Source organism: Callospermophilus lateralis, chromosome 17 (assembly GCF_048772815.1).
Source record: "Callospermophilus lateralis isolate mCalLat2 chromosome 17, mCalLat2.hap1, whole genome shotgun sequence".
Taxonomy (NCBI): Eukaryota; Metazoa; Chordata; class Mammalia; order Rodentia; family Sciuridae; genus Callospermophilus; species Callospermophilus lateralis.
Window position 1 is genome coordinate 77390108 of NC_135321.1, and position 22050 is coordinate 77412157.

Genomic DNA, 22050 nt, shown 5'->3' on the forward strand with positions numbered 1-22050 from the left:
GACTCAAACAAGCTACCTACATGAAAATAAGACAGTAAAAAAAGATACAAAAAAATTTATTAAATCTATTGTTATAAGAATCACAGTTTTATGGTTTTCTCTGAAGTGTCTCATTTTACACTTTTCTGCTATTTCATCATGCATTCACACTTAACTCAAAAGAGGAAAAGTAAATTAAAAGATGAAATCTGAAGCTGTTTAATGTTAAAAATACAGTTTACAAAATAAGCTTTTTCCACTGCTAAAACAATGGGCTAACTGGCCTTTACCCCAGAAAAAATTAAATCTACTTTTTTTTTTTTTTTGAGAAATTACTCCAAAACTCCAAATATCATGGCAATAGAATTTCTGACCAAAGCAGACCAACTGGGCAGTGATAAACCTAACTAACTACCCTGTGGGCCTCTAAGTTTCTACATCTTCTGATCTTGTACTTTTGCTCTCTTCTTTTGCTCCATCCCCTAGCATCAACTTCCATTTTGGGTACATAGCAGGAGTTCAATTAAGTTCTTCCATTTTAAAAAATTTATTTTATGTGGTATTTGGAATTGAACCCAGGGGCACTCTACTGCTGAGTTGCATTCCTGGTCCTTGAGTTAAGGTCTTTTGTTAGGTTGTTGAAGGTGGTCTTGAACTTGAGACTCTTGCCTCAGTCCCCTGAGCAGCTGGAATTATAGGTATGTACATGCATCTTCAGTAATTACATCTTGAGGACTGTGATAATGAATTTGATAGTTCACATCTGGTGTGCTTTTAAGTGATTCACAGATGCAACAAAGATCTACATTCCTGCTAAACTTCTGTAATCTTGCTCTTAAAAAAAATAACACCTTTTATTATGAAAAGTTTCAAGCAAATACAAAAATAGAATGAAGAATGCCCATCACCCAGATATAATCATTACCAATTCAAGAACAACCCGGTTTTATCTATGGCCCCATATTACCTGCCCTCATCACTTCTTTGCAACAAATCTAGACAAATCCTTCTACTACTATCATAAACTTTTAAAAGGACTTCTAAGGCAATTTTTAATGATTTTAGTAAATGCATTGCAAACTTTAACTGATTCTAGAAAGAGACATGAAAAGTTAAGATCACACACTCCCACTTCCAGAGGGAAGAGGGGGGTCCCCTGGCCAGAATGACCAAACCCACTGTGGGCTCAGTGAGAAGACAGAGACCACAGTTCCATCCCTCCACAGGGATGAGAAGCACTGTCTTACGTCTATGAAAACCAGCACAATAGAGCCATATGTTCCCTATAGGAGGGGAATTTCCTCCAAATGGAGAACTTACACTGATTCCATAGTGCTCAGTGACTCCTCGGCCATGCTCTCCAAGGACTCCAAATGAAAGACTTTCTTCCAAAAAGATCCTTGCTTTGTATTTATATTTTAATTTAACCTAGGTGTTAAATAAAATCCAACTTTAAAATACTAATGATTAGCAGCAAATAGAGTATATTTCAATGAAAAAAATTAAACCTGAAAATATAAGCACAGTTGACTCAATATTGGTGAATCCTTTATTTGCAAATTCACCTGTTAAAATTTACTTGGAATCTCCAAACCAACAACTCTCTTTACATATACAGTGTCAGAAGATGGGCATGTGTAGTGTTGTGGTGAAGAATTCAAGTTATCTGACACTTGTGTTTTTAGCTAAAGTTGAATAAGTCATTGTTTCAGCTCAGATACTGTTAACAAGTACCCTTTTCATGGACATTACTCATTGCCACACTTTTCTTGTTTTGGTGATTCTCTTGGTGATTCTGATATTTAAAATGGCTCCCAGTTGTAGGGTTGAAGTGCCAAGAAGACTATGAAGTACCTTGCGAAAATCTGTGTCAGAGAAGCTTCTTTCAGGCATGATTTTTAAGGGCTGTTGGCTATAGGTTCAGGATGAATGAGTAAATAATATGTATTATGTATTAAACAAGGTGGCTTTAGATAGAAACACACTTAAAACAAGGTGTTTTAAGTGTGACAAAAATGTTGTGACTAGAGGCTCACAGAAACCCAATCATAACCCTTATTTGCCTCAGTAGCATAGCTTAGCATTCCCATGTCAGCGTTTGTAGCAATACTTCGTAGAACATAACTATGGTGAATGAGAATTGAGTGTACTTTAGATCTCTAAAATGATCCAATTTAACTCAATAAAAAAGACAGCACAATACGAAATTTTTAAAAAGTAAATGTTAAAACAGTTATATGTACAGGCATGTAATCTATTAAAATTTTTAAAAAGTAAATGTTAAAATATTGCGGCCTGGGTTCGATTCTCAGCACCACATACAAACAAAGATGTTGTGTCCGCCAAAAACTAAAAAATAAATATTAAAAAAAATTCTCTTTTTTAAAAAAAAAAAATATTTATATGTACAGGCATGTAATCCATTTGTTATACACTGGTCTGACTGTACATACAAACTCCTGGGGAAATGTAGATATTCCTCCCTCGGTGGCTTTAATTTGGAATCTTGTTTTCATTAATATGGTTCATTAGTCAAAATGTTTTTCTCTTTATTTTCAGGCTTAGGTGGGTATTAATCTGTATCTTTTCTAATTATTTCACTGGTTTAAAAGAACACAATCTAATAATCCATTAGAAGCTGATATATGCATGTTTGTCTACAGATATTTATTCTCAAATGTATAATTAATTTACTCATATAATTTGAATATAATCAGTTTCATGACTGAATTAAATATAGCAATCAGCTACTACATTTTTTATGTACATGACATGAACAGTAGTTCTAAAGTCTTCCTCTGACTTATTTATGTATCTGTTCTTGGGTCAGAATCACACTTCTAATTATAAGTTTAATTACTAAGACCACTTTTCTGCTGAAGCTACAGAAATAATACATAAAATATATAAGCTGTTTTGGTGCCCCATATGACAAGTTTTTGATAATTTGTTTTTCATTGTTGAAATTTTACTGGCTATTCTTGCTAACCAATGTTAAACACGGGAGGGGGAGTTAAAGGGCTGGATGTCCACCAACAATGAATAAACTAATTTGGGGAGAATTATATCTTCTCAACACTGCTCTTTCCCATTCTTTAAAATGAATGAGATATTTTATAGTTTCTAAAAATCATATTTTAGAAAACATTTAATAATATCACAGTGCAGGCACAGAAACAGAGAAATCAGCTAAACTTACGGGAAACTCAGGATTAAACATTAGTTGCATCATGTAATCTTTTCATGATCAATACTTACACATTCTTGGTCTGTTCTCATATTTTTGTTTCACTGTACATTTGTTCATCAGCAATACCTTATGATCGTACCCATGTAACATACAGTTTTAGTACCTTTTGGCCCATCACCTCCCCCACATTATCCTATCAGTCTTTGATACTCTCACGAAATAGGGAGAAGAAAATACATTTCTTGTGCTCTACAACACAGAAGTGAGCTATATTCTCAGAAGAAGTAATAAAAACTTACATAGTAATAATAATAATAATATATAAATAATATGTAAAGCCTTTATTTTGAATTCAAATGCAAGTAAAACACCACATTAACAGAATAAAGGAAAAAAAAAACACGTGACAAGTTAATGCAGAAAATGCATTTGACAAAATCCAACAACTTCTCATGATAAACACACTCAACAAATTAGGAATAGGAAGGAACTTCCTCAACTTGATAGAGGGTACTTATGAAAAATAGTTATCATTCTCACTAGTGAAAGAGTGAAAGCTTCTCTTCCCAGATTAGGAACAAAACAAGGGTGTCCACTTTCAACACTACCAGTCAATATCATGGTGGAAATTCTAGCCAGAATCAGCAAGGGGAAAAACGGGCAGGGGAATCCAAATTGAAGGAAGAAATAAAACTCTCTCCAAACATGACATATTACATACTGAATTAGATCCACAAAACAAAAGCATTATACAATGTATACATGTATAGAAATATCATGTTACTCCATTAATATGTACAATCAGTTGTAATTCCACAAGCATGCAGTAAATAATCCAAAAAAAAATCACATTTATAATAGAATCAAAAAGAATCAAACACTCAGTGGTAAATTTAATGAAAGAGGAGCAAGGCTTACTCACTGAAAACTACAAAACATTAATCAAAGAAATTATAAAAGAGCTAAATAAATGGAAATATATCTCACAGATCAAAGACTTAATATCCTTAAGATGGCAACATGTTCCAAAGTAATCTACATATTCATGCAATCCCTATCAAAATCCCACAGCATCATTTTACAGAAATGGAAAAACTTATCCTAAAATTCAAATGGACTTTCAAGAGGTCCCAAATAGCTAAAACAATCTTGCAAAACTTATTTTAAAGCTACAAAAGTTGAGACAGTGTGGTACTGGTATAAGAATGGACATATAGATGAATGTAATAATAAAATTGAGAGTCTAGAAATAAACTTATGAATCTTTGATCAATTGATTTTTCACAATAATGCCAAAACCATTTCATGGGAAACAAATAGTCTTCAACGAACAATGCAAATAACTAGATAACCACATGCAAAGAAATAAAGTTGGATCACTACAACATAGCATATAAAAAATTAACTCAAAATAAACCACAGGCCTAAAAATATGAGTGAAAACTACAAATTCTTCAAAGGAAAAAAGGAATATACTTACATGGCTTTTGATTAGACAAAAGATTTTTAGATATGACACAAAACAGCTAACTTGTACCACATCAAAATTAAAAATTTTGTGCATCAAAAGACAATATAAAAAAGTAAAGTAAAACTTCATATAATGGGAGAAGATATTTGTAAATAATATATATGATAAGGGCTAGTACCCAGAACATAAAAAAGAGCTCTTATAATTTAATAACAAAGAGACAACCCAAACAAAAAATGGGCAAAGCATTTGAACAGATATTTCTCCAAAGAAGATAAACAAAAATGGCCCATAAGTACCTGACAACAGGCTCAACACATTAGTCTTTTGGAAAATGCAAATCAAAACCATATGAGGTACTACTTCATACTACGATGGCTAAGAAAAGAAACAAATCAACCTAGAAAATAAGTGGGGGTAAAAATGTGGAGTATCAGAACACTGCTGATGGGAATGTAAAATGGTGCAGTCACTGTGGAAAACAGTGTGACAGTTCCTCAGGAAATCAAACAGTTTATCCTAAGATCCTGCTTATGGCAGCCCTACTCATAATAGACAAAAGATAGGAAAAAACCCACAGTCATTAAAAGATGAACAGAAACAATGTGGTATATATTCACACAATGAAAGATTAGCATTAAAAAGGCATCAAGTATATGATACATAGCAGTAAAATGTACGTGAACTCTGAAAACATAGTAGTGAATGAAGTCAGCCATATTTAAAAGGTCTCATGTTGTATAATGCCATTTATAGAAAGAATTCTGACTAGGTAAATCCATAGAGACAGAAAGCAGATTGGTGGTTGCTAGGAGTTAGGGAGAGAAGAATGTAGACTGCTTAATAGGTATGGACTGTTTTGAAACTTGATGGAGCTGATGGTTGTACAATATGGTGAGTATACTAAATGCCATTAACCTGCAGACTTAATTTTTTTTTTTTTTTGGTGGTATTGGGGGAGGGGTCAAACCCAGGGCCTAATGCATGTTGGGCAAGAGCTCTACCACTGAACCGCATTCCTAGCCTGACCTGTATACTTTAAAATGCCAGTTTTATGTTATGTGACTTTTACTTTGATATGGAAAATCTCAATGATCATGGTTTCTAAAAACAGTATATTGCTTTCAAGGTTATAAAGTCGAATTTTTACAACATACATATTATTTAATTTGCGTGAAATTCAATAAAGATCAAACTAATTTAAAGAAATGAAAAGCATACCAATGGTTGCATGGGACTAGAAACAGATACTGACTACAAAGAAGGATGAGAGAATTTTCTGGAATGATGGAAATGTTCTGTACCTTCTGGGAGCCATTAGCCAAGTAGGTATGACAATTTCCTTGCCAGCGTACCCCGTGTTGCTTAGTGGAAGGACTTAGTGGAAATAGGACATTTTGCAGTGACCTTGCTCAAGGACCAGGGCGGATCCGGGTTTAGGGCGTTCCCGGTTTAGGAAGGTTATTCCTGCTGGGAACAGGGCGTATCCTGCTGCCTGAGTTCCTCTTGAGTTCTCACGGGATTCAGACAGTATTTTTGGGAGACAGAAGCGCAGTGGAGGTGTGGATTTGGGCAGAGAACATGGATTTCCCCAGAACGTGTTTGTAGAGTGCCGGTGACAGTTCGGGAATAAAGAATTGCTGTTTGAATCTACAAAGCTGTGAGTGGCTTGTGATTTGTGCCCAGCCAGACTGCGGCATGTACCTTGGCTGTGGTGGTGGTGATGATGAGGTATATAAATCTATTAAAATTATCAAACTGTATACTAAGAGTTGGTGCATTTCACACACATCAACTGTGCCTCAATAACATGTTTTAAAAAAAGAACTTTTTAAAAAAATTGTTGCTGTGGTGTTATGGATTGAACCTAGTGCCTTGTGCTCTATACCACTAGGTTATATCCCTAGCCCTTTTAAAATTTTATTTTGGGACTGGGCCTAAGTTTCCTAGGCTGGCCTGGAACTTGTGATTCTCCTGCCTCAGTCACATGAATAGCTGGGATTACAGGTGTGCAACGCTGCAACCAGCAATAAAGTTGCTTTATAAAAAGTTAAGTTTTGATTACTTTTTAAAGCCCAATGTTAGCATTTAAGTAATCTGCCTCCCTTGAATGATCAAAATATCCTTGATACCTACTGTGCAAAGCAGTGTAGATGTCACACATTGATTTTGGTCATAAGCAAAAGGCATATCTGCCAAACTATCCAATACTAAAATAATACTAAATAATGAATAAATACTAAAAAATGAATAAACACGTTGCTTACCAATTCTGGAAGAGGACAAATAGTTCCAGTATTCATATACAATCCTTCTACTACAATGAAACGTCGAGTTACACGAGCCTTGCGAGGATTCTTAAAAAAAAGAACCAGACATCTTAAATTTCAGTAATTCCAAATAAAAAAATCTGTTAATACTCCCTACAAAGTTCACCTCACAAGATTTATTCATAAAAGAAAAATGGTCTAAATGAATTCAAAGCTCAATGTTTGAGATCCTGTTTTGTTTTTTTTTCCTCAGACGTGTTTTTCGTTCACAGCACTGACTAGGGGACCTCACACATACTTACAGCACTTGAACTGTGTTAAAGCACAAAGGAAACCCTCCAATTCCAGAGTGACTGGGATGGGACCCAAGGAAACTCTAGAGAAATTTGAGAATGTTTTATGTCATGATGAAGCACTGATTCCTGGACTACATGGGTAAAAACTATTGATCAAATCATATGGCTAGGATTTGTGCATTTCCATGTCTTTAATTTTTGCCTAAAAGAAAAAGAACTATAATGAAGATGATGATGATCAACAGCATCATCATCAAGCAGGGAGAGGTACAGATGGTACAAGAATGGCAGGATGCTGGTAACAATGTTGGGAAAAGGAATGGGAGAAACTGCAGCTCCCAAGAGCAATGCAACTGTTGCCTTTTGTGTGCATGGCAATTTTTCCACAATCAAAAGTTATAACAAAAATCACAAACTCTGATCTCCCTCACATACCAAAATATAGCAAAACCCTTGTCCTTCCTCACTCTCCCACTGACCTGTCACTGGGTCAAGTAAAGCTCAATTATGACCTTGGTCCAATGATGTTGAAGGTTGGGTGGTGATGGAGAGCCTATTCAAATAATATATATCTCCCAACACCCTGCTCACAGCAGGTTACTATAAATCCTTCACATGGTAAGAATCTGTAGATGCTTCAGGTGTGTCTGAATGAAAAAATACTGATGGCCACAGATAAGAGTTAGAACTCACTTCCTACTCAAAAGGTTTCCTGCCTCTAGACATTTGCTCCATTGGACAGTTAGAAACTCAAGTATCAGCAATGCTTTAAGGGGAGAGTTTAGGCAGTTGAGGTCCAGCAAATTATACATCACTAAGGTTGTTCAATCTTGTCATTCAGTCAACTCAAAACAGAATGCTTCTCAGATAGCAATATGGATCTATCAGGAGTCACTGATGAAAAGAGGTCACCTTTATTTCACCATGGTGGCAGGCATTCTGCCTTACCTTTTTTTTTTTTGGCTGGACTAGGAATTAACCACAGGGTCTTGTACATGATAGGTTAAGTGTTATTCTACTGAGTCATACCTCCAGCCCAAGTATTTTCTTAGGATTTTAAAATATTCATGTAAGAGTCATAAGCAATGAAAAAATATTTAAAAAAAAGAAAAAAAAGAATTTAAAAATTAGCTATTTACATCACTCAATGATAATTTTTGTCTCTTTGTATATGTCTATTACTTTGTTCAAAGTTAGAATTATATTGCAATAATTTCAGAAACTGATTTTACAAATATGTTATGACCATTTCTAGATTATTTGGTATTATTTAAAATATGATTTTAATGGAGACATTCTACTTTGTGGGAACAACACAAATAATCTAACTATTCTAATGTTGGATTTAAGTAGTTTCCCTCATTTTGCTTTTTGTTTGAAAAAAAAAAAAACCCACCAATCTTTAACACCATTTCTGATTATTTTCTAAATGTGACACCCCACATATGGGTCAAAGGGGAATCTAAGGGGATATCTAAGTGGAATATATTTGCCCACTTACCTTCTAGGAGGTAGGTGCCAATTTAAACTCTTCCCACTGTTATAGGAGCATCCTTTGTTTCAGTACACCTATGTGGGCACTGCTTAAAAAAATGTGCCATAATTTGAAAAACTAAATCCTTTAGGCTATTTCCTTAATCATACTGCAGTAAGGGTATTTTTCACTTGCACAGTATGTGTAAGTAATCCTTCTATGAAATTTTATTTTTTATTATTCATAAAAACTTCCATGGATTAGAAATCTTATAACACATGGAATATGAATATGACATCTTCCAAATCTGTACAATATTAGCCAAACAAAATAATCTACAATACACTGAATTCTTGGTCATACTTTCCAAGGCAGTATTTTTCAATCTAGTGGCCAGTATGTTATTACTAAATAAGAATAATAGAGATCTTTTTACAATCTATAGAAAGAAATTCAATGAAATGGCTTCAAGTTTAGAAATTTTAGAAATTTCTCTGTAGCTTTTTTGTTTGTTTTGCAGTACTAGAGACTGAACCAAGAGACACTTTACCACTGAGTTACACCCACTGCCCTTTAAAAAAAAAAAAGTCTATTTTTTGAAACAGAATCTCACTAAACTACAAAGGCTGGCCTTGAACTTATGATTCTTCTGCCTCTGCCTCCTGAGTGTCTGGGATTATAGGTGTGCGCCATTGGGCCCAGCTTCCCTGTAGATTTTTCTAAACTGATTCTAAACAAAGATGACAGAATCCTAAATAAACAAAGCAAATATTCGAGAAAATGGAAATTAACACAAAATTGAGGAATATGATGTGCATTTTCATCTGTTATTCTAGTTATGAATGAGTCAAATCACATCTGCAAAGTCCTCTTGAAATAGATGAGATAAAGGATACAACATTCAGGCTCCCAGAACAGTCCACCTATCACTATGTCCTGCTACAGAGCCACAGACCAGAACTACTCTTTCCATTCTTGTCATCATGGGAAAAATAAATTATAATCCTAATAGTGATGCTTTGAACATACTTCCTCTGTGCCATTCTCTAATTAGAAACCAAGGAGGCAAATACAAACCACCACCACCAGGGGCTATTCATGTTCCTGGGACAAAGGACTGAAAACAGGGCTGCAGGTTGTAGGCAGTCCAACTACAGGGCAGTCCTGTCCCACAGGCAGCAGCTGCTCAGCGCTCCCGGGTAAGGATGGGATGGGGAGAAAGGGTCTTACTTGGTTCATAAATAAGTTAACATCTGCTGGCATTCTTTCCTCCATGTAATTGGAATGTGATTTATTCTGATATAATAAGCCTATTTTGAATCCACTAGATACATGCCCAAATGAGTTTTGGTGGTATTATACAGAGTTGAGAGTGTGTATCTCCCCCACTCACTAAGTGCAAACTGTCCCTTAACCCCCTTAATTTTACTGTATATAATTATGGCATTGACAAGGCAATTACAATCAGTCTTGGCTCTCCAACACGAAATATATTTAATAAGCAGGAACACACTTACTTAATATCCAAATGTGATCCGCAGGCAAGTTTTCAATGACAAATTACCATTTCATATATAATTTAGCTGGTTAGAAAGTACAAAAGAACTGTATAATTTTCTTCAAAAGAATCATACCTTTTGATCTTCGATCTCTTGTTCTTTTAGTAGTCGCTCCAGGTCAGCTACATCATTATGCTTAAATAACTTAATGTCACTACGTGATGCTTGTAATCCTTTCTGAATAGCAAAGCAGGCAGCTCTATCTCTGCAAGGGAGAGAGGTTCACCAAATTGGGGTTAAAGGGCCTTGTCAACATTCTCAGGAAAGGAATGCTTGCTTTTGTGAGTTAACCAATCTCCAATTGTTAACTGGAACACAGCAAATAAAACATGTTTGAGCATTCATATGTCACTGTTTGCTCTTCACTCTGCAAGTCCTTGTCACACAATTATCACATTTAATCTATTCTAAGCAGCGCATACTTGCCAAATTCTAACCTCTCTGAGATCAGGATGCACATATCAAATGACTTAAATGCTTGCTCTTTCTAAGAAATACACAACATATTGGTGCAACTCACCATCAGTGTCATCTCTGATGTGACTGTTATTCTGCTATATTTTCTCATGAGAAGCAACAGTGGTAGCCCAGCTGGACAGAAGGATTTTGAACAATAACCACTTAACTATGACCAAATATTATACGAAAAGACTATAGCTCCAACCTCACTCAAACAGCAGAGACTGAGAAGGGAACCTCGACTTGACCCTTGAGGGGCTATAACAAAGTATCCCACACCCTCCCAGGGGGTCATCAGAAAAGACTAAGAAGTGATCTGGGACTTTCATTGCTAGCTGGTACCAAGAGGACCCTGTCCTCCCCACTGGGGTGTTGGCAGAGACCACATGGGGTGCATAAAATTCCATCCCAGTATTGGGGCACCCTCCTGGTTTTTTCATGGGTGGTGCCAGACATCATTTAGGGAAAAATCAGTACTGTCTTCATCACCCAGCAGCAATGAAGAAACTTCCACCTCAGATGTTAATGGAGGCCAAGTAGGAACCTGGGATGGGACACCCTACCAGCAGTAATAAGGAGGCAGTCCCCGACTCCTTCCCTTGTTAGAATAGTGTCAGAGAAAGCCAACTAAAAGAGTTGGTTTAAAGAAGGTATACACTATAGTAGCATAGTATGACATGCTCAGGTTCCAATTAAATATTACTTATACCAAGAATCAGAAGAACTTACACAGAATGAAGGAAAACAAATGTCAATACTGAGGTGAAAAAGAAAACAAGATCATCCGACAATTATCTCAGAGTATCCAACACAAAAATGTTTCAATAAGCAATTATTAACATGCCTGCAAAAAGTGAAATAATAGGAAGCCTCAGTAAAGAAAGAGAAGTCATAAAGAAGAATCTTGAGAAGATATTAGTAATGAAAAACAAAACAAGACTTTATTGAATGGATAGGAAAGAATCAGCGTACCAATAGAAATGATTCACGGTGCACAACAGAAAGAAAATAGGCTAGGAAGAAATGACAGAGATTCAGGGATCTGTGGGAGTATAATAAATGATGGAATATTTGTGTCACTGGAGTTGTAGAGGGAAAAGGGAAAAAAGGTGGGACTAATAAAAAAGGTTCTCAAAGAAATAATGGCTCAAAACTTCCCAAATTGGACAAATGGCTTAAACCTATAGACTAAAGAAGCTGAGCAAAGCCCGGAACAGTAAACCCAAATAAACAGATGCCCAAACACACCATAGTTCAATTCCTGAAAACAAATGATCAAGAAAAATATCTGAAAGCAGCCAGAGAAAACAGACTTGGTAGAGTACACAAATCTCAGTCTGATTTCTTTTCAGTACTTATAAACCTGCAATGACCTCAATATTTTAGTTAATCTAAAAACAGGAATATGAAATAAATAAGTGAACACAGACAACAGATTGAAGGAATAGACTTAAGTTCGTGAAAAACCTTTGTGCTGAAATTTTCTATGTGTGAAACAACATCACCATTCACTGAATGAAAGGAAATGAAGCACTGTGCCTGATGGATTTGTCAAGACCAATTTTTCAAACACCATTTTTACCTTTAGCATCCCTGCATTCAACTGAATTTGAGGCAAAAGTATTATATTTAAAATTATGCAGAATTGGAGGCCGAGCAACATGGCAAGATCCTCTGAGTAAGATCTTCCAGCGATTGTCTCCCCTGAATTTACCAGTTATTCATAAACTAAACTATTATCACCAAGAACTATGGAAGCCAGGTAAGGCAAGAGACTACAGGGATTACTTTTAGTGTAACAAAATGAAAAGACACTGAAGAAAGCAGGAAGAAAGGAGTTACTAGAGAATCACCCCTTCCCTAACTCCAAGCAGAGAAAAACTTCCTGCATCGAGGAGAGACAGGGAATTAAGTTTAGGCCTTAGACTTGAAACACAGTTACCAGGCCCACCATGATGCAACCGGAGTCCCATTACCCTTACCACCAGGGAAAACCTCTGAACTGAACCTATGGACCTGCATTAGCCAGGCTGCAAAGAGACTGCCTCTGCCACCCCTCCTCCAAGCTGGGGTGGCAGGCTTAGAGCAAGACTCTGCCCCTTGAGGAGTAGGGCATGAAAGCTGGCATAGGAATATTTTGAAGTGGGAGTGCCAGGCCTGCCATGTTAAGACTCAATGCTGGGTAGAAACCAAAGACCTCATTCACAGGCCAGAGCTCAAAGTTGAGTGACTGAGACACACCTCTGCCTCAGGTGGAGACCCATGTGCCAGTGGGATAGGCCAAAGTTTTAGCCTGCATCACTGCCAGTATTGAAGTGGGCCTGAGGCACATTCCCCATGCTCCCAGACTGTATATGTCCCTGAAGCTGTGAGACTTTGGTGTGATCCAGTTCAAGTGTCAGCCTTGGTGTCTGAAGAACTGTCTTTACCACCCCTTCCTCAATCTTGGGAGTACAGCTACTGCTGGGCCAGTGCTCACAGATGGCACTCCAGATCTGCCTAAGCACCAGGTAGAGAAGGACATGCTGACTGGTGATATAGACTTGTGCAAATGAAGACACACTGACGTCTTGGTATGTCCTTTAGACTGTGCAGGTCCTTATGGCTCAAGAAACTAGAAAAACACACATGTGAAGAACACACACACACACACTCAATTAAACACATATGTGTTTAAAATACATGTGTTTCCTCAAAAACCTAAAAACAGCTGGGCATGGCGGTACATGCCTATAATCCCAGCAGCTCGGGAGGCTGAAGGATCTTGAGTTCAAATTCAGCTTCAGCAACCGCAAGGTGCTAAGCAACTCAGCAAGACCCTGTCTCTCAATAAAATTCAAAATAGGGCTGGGGATGTGGCTCAGTGGCTAAGTGCCCTGAGTTCAATTCCCACCCCCCACACACACCAATAACTAAAAACAGACCTGATCCAGCAAATCCCACTCCTGGTTATTTAACTAAGGGAAATGAAATCAGTCTGTTGAAGAGACACCTGCACTCCCATGTCTACTGCAGCATACTTTACAATAGCTAAGAGATAGAAACAACCTAAATATCCATCAGCTGATAAATGGATTTTTAAAATGTGGTACAGTTGGGTATGGTGGCACATGCTTGTGATTCTACCTTCTTGGTAGGCTGAGGCAGTAAGATTAAAAGTATAAGTCTGGGCAACTATCTGAAAATAAAAATTAAAAAGGGCTTAATGTGCAGTTCAGTAGCAAAGTACTTGCCTAGTATGGGTTTGATTTTTAGTACTATAAAAGGAAAAAAAAAAGAAAGAAATGTGTCACATAGAAAATGAAGTACTATTTGGCCATAAAAAAATGAAATCCTGTCATTTGTGGCAATCTGGATGGAAATGAAGATAACTACGTTAAATGAGCCAGGCAGAGAAAGACAAATACTATATGATTTCACTCTTATGTGGAATCTAAAAACATCGGGAATGGGAAATTCAGAGTAGAATGGCAACTACAAGATGACAGAAAGAACAGCAGGGAGGGAGAGAAGGGGAAAGTTTGGTCAATGGATACTAAGTTACAGTTAGATAGGAGCAAGAAATTCTGGTGTGATTATAGACAGTAATTATGCACAGTATATTTCAAAACAATAGCTAGAAGAAAGCATGTTAAGTCTTTACCATAAACAAACCATAAGTGCTTGAGGGGATAGAAGTTTAAATTGATTTACACAGTACACAATGTATACACACACTGAGATATCACACTACCTAATCAATATGGACAATTTATATTTTTATGAACCAGTCAAAAATAGATCATGTAGAAGAAAATAAACTGTCTAATGATTCCCTGGAAGCAAAAAGACACTAGGTATAGTGCATGGAAGGATATGTAGCTTAGGTTTCCCACCAGTTAAAACTCAAAACATAGTATTTATTGAATCTGATAAAGGCAGCTACAAGTTCACTTCTTCTGGACTTAAACTCAAAACCGAATTAATACTGGGTCCTTGAATAAGTGGTAAATAGATGACATTGCAGTTATCTCTAACTCTGCTTTTATGGAAAACAAAGAAACACTGTTTAAATCAATGGCTTTCAAGTTAGTGGTGAGTCTTTCACAGTATTTAATTTTAATTAAAATGCCGAACTAAGCCTTCCTTGGTGCTCCAGGTTACTGAAGGGTTCTGGTGAGGATTGGGTCACATATGCCTTGAAAATCCCTAGGGAGCCTCAGCTCTGTAGCGGGTGCAGTGGAAGGTTCTGCCACTGCACAAGCAGCACCTCCAGTGGTGAGTGGCAGGTAACAGAACAGTGCAGGGTCCAGGCAGGCCAGGCTCCAGCATTCAAGTACTCGGACCCCTCTTTTTTTTGTTCATTCATTTATTGAACTAATATTTAATGAATACTATTAAATGATAAATGTGATCCTAAGCAATGGGCTTTTGGCAACAAACAGAAGAAAATAATCAAAGATATAAAATTATGAACTCTTATAAGAACTAGAAAAGAAGAGTGGAGAGAGAATGTCTCTTCATGCTTGAGGGGAATGAAGGACAGGCAGTGGGAATGTCAGTGCATTGATTCATAAGGATATTAAATTCTTTCTGGCAGGGGTTTTGACCTGCTCTGAGAAGTTGAGCAAGGCTTCCCAGCAGAGCAGATATTATGAATATAATGAGCAGGAAATAAATAGATGACAAGAGGAGGGAACAGTATTCCAGGCATGGGGACTGCATGTACAAAGAACTCGAGGGGAGAGGAAACCAGCATGTAAGGCTAATGAGGAGGCTACAGCTCAAATATCTGGGGGGAAATGGTTAAAAGGAAAAAAAAAAAAAAAAAAAAAAAAAGCCTGAAAAGATCGTTCACATCTTCTCCTTGCCAGCCTTTGCATTTCTAGTGACAGCAGTATCATGCATCCAGGATCTGCTGTGGGCAGTAAGGACATTTTCAATTTATGGCTCCTGTGTCCTTAAATAAACTCTAAAGCAAGATTAGCAGAGATCTGAGTTTGGGATGGATGGGTGATGAGAAGTGACTGCCAGGCAGAATGAGCAGTGTGAGACCATGACATGGACTCAGGAGGGTACCACAAGGCCACAGAACTGAACAGGGAGGGCAGGTGGTATGCCTCATCTAAATGTAAATAAATAAAATCTCAGTAGCAGATGACAACTAAAACCTTCAAGCATCCTTGAGTAAATGTCTCATACCCTTTGTATATTTCTTTACAAATAAAAAGAAAACTTCCTATTACAGTATGTAGAAAATTTTCAATGGAAGAATTCTCTGAGACGGTCAACATTTCAAATTCTGACTGGAAGTACAAGTAAAGCTGACTTACACAAATACAATGTCTCCTCTCTTAGAGTAAGCAGGAATCGCACTGGCTATAGTGGAAAATCCATATGAATATATAATGGCTTCTTCAGTCTTCATAAATTTTGCCAGGCGCTCTTCCAAATCCAAATGAACATCTATTTCAACAAAAAAGTTGAATAAGTTAAAACTGTCTTATAATGATTGATCCTTCCTTTACACTAAAAAATAAAGAAAGGAACATAATAGCTTATTATTAACACTTTCACCTTATGGATAAAATCTATTTTTTAAATAATAAACCATAAAAGATATATTAAAATAATTCTAGGCCAGAAGCACTTCTGAAAAACATGAAATTAACATCAACTACCTTCCTATCTATAAATGTGTGACAGAGGCAATTTTGCTTTTATTCCAGTCTACTGAAGGAATTCCAGATCCACTGACTATCTACTCTAATTTCCTGGAGCAAAAACACTGAGGCCACATTAATAAACGGTCTTTTTGCATTTTAGAGAAAGGACCTGTACACTCCGCAGGAGATGGTAACATGTATTAGCAATTCAGTGACAACGTCTTTCGCAATCTGTGTTAGTATTCTTTGTGGCATCTGCCACCTCTTTGTAGGATTGGGCTTCTGTCTGAATTTCTTAAGAGTATACCAGGAAATTCAAGTTTATAATACCAAAAGAAACAGGATACCTCCACAGAAGTAGCTTATGAAGAATGTTGATGTAATGATGAGATAATTTATAATTATTAAACTGACCTGTTTTTATTTCCCTCTTAAATCAGGGTTCCTTACAGCCGTGCCATGAGGCTTCATGTCCTGGGATGAAGGACAGCAATGCTCAGAGTGAACAGCCTACCAACTGCCTTTGATCCTTAGAACTTCAAAGTAGTTTTACAATGAGACATTATCAAGGAGAGAAATGAATTTTTAAACATTCCTTTTGCTCTTTTAACTGCAGCAGGACCCACATCTGGAGGACTAGATCACAGTTTTCCCATTTGCTTTGTGCAAGAAGCACTTCTGACACAGGAAGGAAGAAGCTGGGTCCTGCCAGCTCTGAGGGAGAAAGGAGGGGGTGATAAGAGATCGCAGAGACAGATTTTTGAGATGGTGGAAGAGGAAGCTGTGGTATGTTCACTGAGGGGAAGTCTGAACTAGGGGCAACAGCAGGGGCTAAGACATTTCCACGTGAGGGACGTTTCCAAGTGGTAGAGAGTGTGGATAGCTGGCAGGGCCCACTCTAGTTATAGACTTCTTAAAAGGATGTTACAGAACTGTAAAAATGAAGTCACATTCCAGTCAAGTCATGATTAAACATAAAGCATGCTTCTCTTCATTTCATTTCAACTTATACAAATGGAATCTAGAGTCATGAAAGAAACACATGAAATATTCAATTTCCATTACCAATAGAGTTATCTTCAGACTGGATACTTTTCCTTATGTCAACATTAAACAAACATGGGATTTTACAATAACACGAAGTTTAGTGGACTAGATCCCAGTTGAGCCAAGTAGGGGATATTGTGACATTACACCAAGTCCAAGGCACCCGATCAAGCACCTTCTAAGAGAGATGTTATTAGTGAAAGGTTTCAGGCAAAACCTGGCTGGAGAACGAAGAGTAGTTGAGGACTGAAGAGTCCAAGCAGCTGAGTAAGGGTTAGTCTCAGGGAGGTCATCCCTCACATCCTAGTGTTACCTCCCAGCCACTTCTCACTTTGCCACCAAGCAGGCCCCAAGGAAGAGGCCTCCTTCAATTATATTGCCTCTGATTGGGAGAATCTACCACAAACCTCCCCAAGTAGTCAGCAGATGGACTGCCCAGGACATGGTGAACTGCTTTCATTTGACATCCCAATTTCAAAAAAGAAAATCATGCTATGGACACAGACACCTTGTTTTTGCTAACTATAAAAGGGATTTTAAATCATTCTATAGACTTCTTAGCTCTAAATGACTCCTGACTGATGAGTAATGAGACTGTAAAACTGAACATCATTTTGTTTCAGGGCTTCAGAGTGAGTGAGTGGATGAAAACTGGCGTGTTAGGACTACCCCATCATTACCTGCACTCATAACTGTTTATATACAGGTGCTGTAAGGCAGCAAAAAAACCTTCAAACTATAAATCAACACCTAAGTACAAAAGTTTCAGAAAGACTGGGCTTTCCTTTTATCTAAAGATCCTGGGTTTGGCAGATATTGGCCTTGCAGAGCAGGTTCTGTGACAGGGTGATTGCAGAACTAGTTTCTCTTGATGCTACTTTGTGCAATGAAGAAACTCTCAACCCAAGGGAGGGGAGACAGCAAGGAGGTGATCTTTGACTTCTGATGTTCATGCCTTCTGTGAACAGATGCATTTCAGCAATTGATACTGCAGCTCTGGATGGAATAAAACTCAAGCAATGCATTCTCAAAGTCACAGCATCAGATACCAGTGCAGAAGGTGCTCCAGAGAGTCTACAAGACTCAGAGCACTGGGCCCACTTTCTCACACTTGCTTATCTTCATGTCTAGCTCCCAGATCAGAGGCTCTGGCAACCAAGGCCACCATGAAGTTCAGATTACAGACAGGCCTTGGGGTCCCCCGTCACCTGGTGTGCATCTGGGAAAACCTAAAACTGCGCTGTGCCTCTCAGTGCCTCAGCCATATGGGATAATAGCTAGCCCTTCCTCAAAAGGATGTTAGATTCACATGGGTTAATGCCAATAAAGAACAGTGCCTGGAATGGAACAAGCAGGATGCTATGTAAGACTTTGCTCAATAAACCGGTACCTGGAGAAGAAAAGGTTTTCTTTTAAAAGGGAAAACCCGGTTACAGTTTGCTATCTTAATTATCTGAATTTCTAATAATTACAGACTCTTCTTCTAAGTACTACTTGTTTAGCTTCTTACTTAAAATGAAATCATGTGATAGCCTTCTGCACTGTTTTCTTGAGGAAAGACCAAAAAATAGTCAACTTTGTCACGTTTTAGAAACATTTCACCTACTATGTTTTTCTCTAAGAGCTTCATATTTTTGCATTTATACTACTCTTTTGAAAAAGTCCTGGATACACAAGTTTTTCTAAAAGTAAAAATAATAAGACTTATGTATTCATTAGAACATAACTCTAGCGCAGGATGTTTTTCAAAATGTTTTCACATGAGAATCCTACCAAACTTTTAAAAGCTATGCAAGAAGAGATATTCCCACCTGAGCCAACCACATCCCAGGACTGGCAGGAGAAAAGTGGCACATCTAGGAATTTTATGTCTAATGTTCTTCCCACTAAAATATGAAATGAAAGTTCAGTAGACTAACACAAAGAAAGACGATGTTTTTAAAAAACACCCAAATGAACAACTGTTTACTAATGGTTCCAAACAGAATGAAATGCCATCATCTCTCACCAAGAAACCCTTACCACATAACTGTCTTTCCATTTGGTGAAGCCAAAGAGCCATGCAGGAATTACATATGTAAAACAGATCCCAGGGTACCAGGGAGAAAAATCACAGATAAAAATAGGTGTAAGTATATTAAAAGCAAAACAAAGAAAAAAAGTGTTCATTAGAAGACACCCTCGTGGGTGCACAGAGATCAGATAGTCTTGGAGGAAGAGAAGGCTCCTTAACTTCCTCAGAAGTCGGTGAGGAGACATTCTGGTCACCATTGTGAGAACTTGTTTAGCTCTACCTGCCATGCACCTGGGAGGCAGGAGAAGATTTAACCTAAAAAAATGACATGAAATTTTAACTCAATCATTGCTATATTTCCTTTTTTTTTTTTTTTTTGTATTAACCATCTGGCTTATATGCTACTGTAAAAATAGTAAAAAGGGAATATTCAGGAAATTTACTTGTACCACAAATGATTTGTGTTCACGATCTGAAAAATTGGAAAAAAAAAAGAGAGAGAGAGAAAGAGAACTAAAAGAGGGAATGGATTTGGAGAACAGATGCCTGAATATGATAACTCTAGAGAAGAACACAAAGAAGACAAAGTTAAAAGCTATCTTTTGGGGGCCCTGGGAAAAAGAGATCCTAAGCCTTGAACTAAACTCTTTAGGGATACACATAGAATACAAGAGGGAAAGGGGTCCTCATAACTGCTTCTGTGCTCAGTGCAAAGAGCAAATGTGCCCTAAATATTTAGAATAACTAAATTATACAGTGCATTTCAGAGATTTAAAATTTAGATTGAGATGACCAGAAATAGTTTGTGATATTGCTAAATGTTAAAAATTTAAGGTGCATTAATAAAACTAGAAATATTTAAATGATTACTTCCAGAATAAGGAAAAACAGAAAAAGTCATGCTGGAAACAAAAAAGTACAAATATGGGCATTTTATATATAGAAAGGAAAAAAAGATAACAAGAGAACTGTGCAACTATTAAGAAGAAATGAAATAAGTTGTCTGAAGAACAACACACTCAGAAAACACGACAGATTACTTCCACCTGTCTCATTATAAAACTTTCTCACTGCAAATTAACTTGCAACTTTGGTCCAGATCCCAAAGTCTGTTCGAACCTTCAACTATAATTTTAGAATTAGGATGAATCAGTGACCAATAAAATAGCTTACAGAGGACTCAATAAGCAACTGTATTCACAGTTGCCAGGGGTGGCTCATTCAGATACCTGAAAGATCAAATCCAATTTAAATTTAAAACTCATTAATTTGGGGACTGGATTCCAGTGGTAGAGTGTTTGTATAGCCTGTGCAAGGTCCTTAGTTCCATTTCTAGCACCACAAAAAACAAAACAAGCAAAAATATATTAATTTCAATACCAAGGAAGAGAACAATAAATACTGTGTACAACAATTTTTCCAAAAATGGGGGAAACACATATGTATAAAAGAAGTTTTCATATTCTGCAAAACATATTCTGAAAAACAAAATCTCTGTCAAAATTAAAAAACTAGTAATGGAAGCTTGTTTTTTCGAGGGGATGGAATGGTGATAGGGAGGACAGGGCAGAGGTTAAAAGGCTTCTCTTGTCTATTTCTGTCTTCTGTTTTGATGCTTACATCCTGTACTGAATTACCCAGTCAAGAAAATTAATTTAACAGCTATTAATCTAAGGACTCGATGTTTAAAAGCCCCCAGCATTCTCTTATGCAAGTGATTCAAATGGAAAGTTAACCAGGCTATTTTAACAATGTATTTGATAGCTTTGGGAAACTGGTTTTGAAGATTTTAAACTTTTTTTCCCTTCACAATTTGATTTGGCAATAAATTTGTCTTCCCAGATTATCTTCTAAGCAGAGGTCAAGGCTACACATGCAAATAAAATCCATTATAAAGAGAGGCTTTTAAGAAAGCAATTTCTTTATCCCAGCAAATAGAGAAAGAAAGCCTCATTAATCAGATGACAACCAACAACCTCATAAAAAATTGCCTTTTCTAGTTTTCTAGTACTTTGTTAAGGAAATAATTCCCTACCAATAAAAACCAAGCAAACAACACGTGTTTGTCTTAAGACTAGAAGAAAGTGGGAGGCTCTGATCTAAACTCAGTCCTTTGATGTTGCCATTAAGACTGGGAGTCAGGACACTGGGTCTAATTTTAGGATTGAATTAATGAGCTGTGTGACTGAGAGAAAGATGCTTAACTTCTCTGGGATTTCTCTTCTTCTTCTGAGTAGTTGGGAGGGATGATAAAAGCAAGATTTTCAAGATCCATTAAGATGCAGGATTCTTGGACATTACTCTGTTTCCGAAATAAATAATGTAACCACCAAACAAGGAATAAAGAAAGATGTTCCCTTACATAAAATCAAGTTAACTGTTCAAACTAAAAACAAAATAAACAGAAAGATCCAGAAATGCAAATAAGGGTAGGAGACAGACAATGTCTCCCTTGATCTACTTACCCCACACTTGGATACTGGGTAAGCCAGAATGCTATTTTCAGCAATACAGTCATTTGAACAGTTATTTAATGACATTTTCAGAAGAAAAGACCAACATACACTTAATAAAAACAGCCATAAAATGCCAAGATCTTTATTAAAGACGGACTTAGGGAGCTCATGACATTTGTTATACACTTAC

At 37.0% G+C, this 22050-nt stretch overlaps 1 protein-coding gene across 2 annotated transcripts in view; it reads right to left on the reverse strand.

Annotated features, from left to right (window-relative positions):
- Positions 1-22050, reverse strand: part of Sptlc1 (serine palmitoyltransferase long chain base subunit 1) — a 63755-nt gene that overhangs the window by 17066 nt on the left and 24639 nt on the right. For both annotated transcript variants that reach the window (XM_076836570.1, XM_076836569.1), the window contains exons 6-9: positions 16011-16143; positions 10315-10444; positions 6908-6997; positions 1300-1407 (exon numbers count right to left, since the gene is read on the reverse strand). In XM_076836570.1, coding sequence (XP_076692685.1) covers positions 1300-1407; positions 6908-6997; positions 10315-10444; positions 16011-16143 — 461 coding nt within the window. The remainder of the gene's footprint in view (positions 1-1299; positions 1408-6907; positions 6998-10314; positions 10445-16010; positions 16144-22050) is intronic.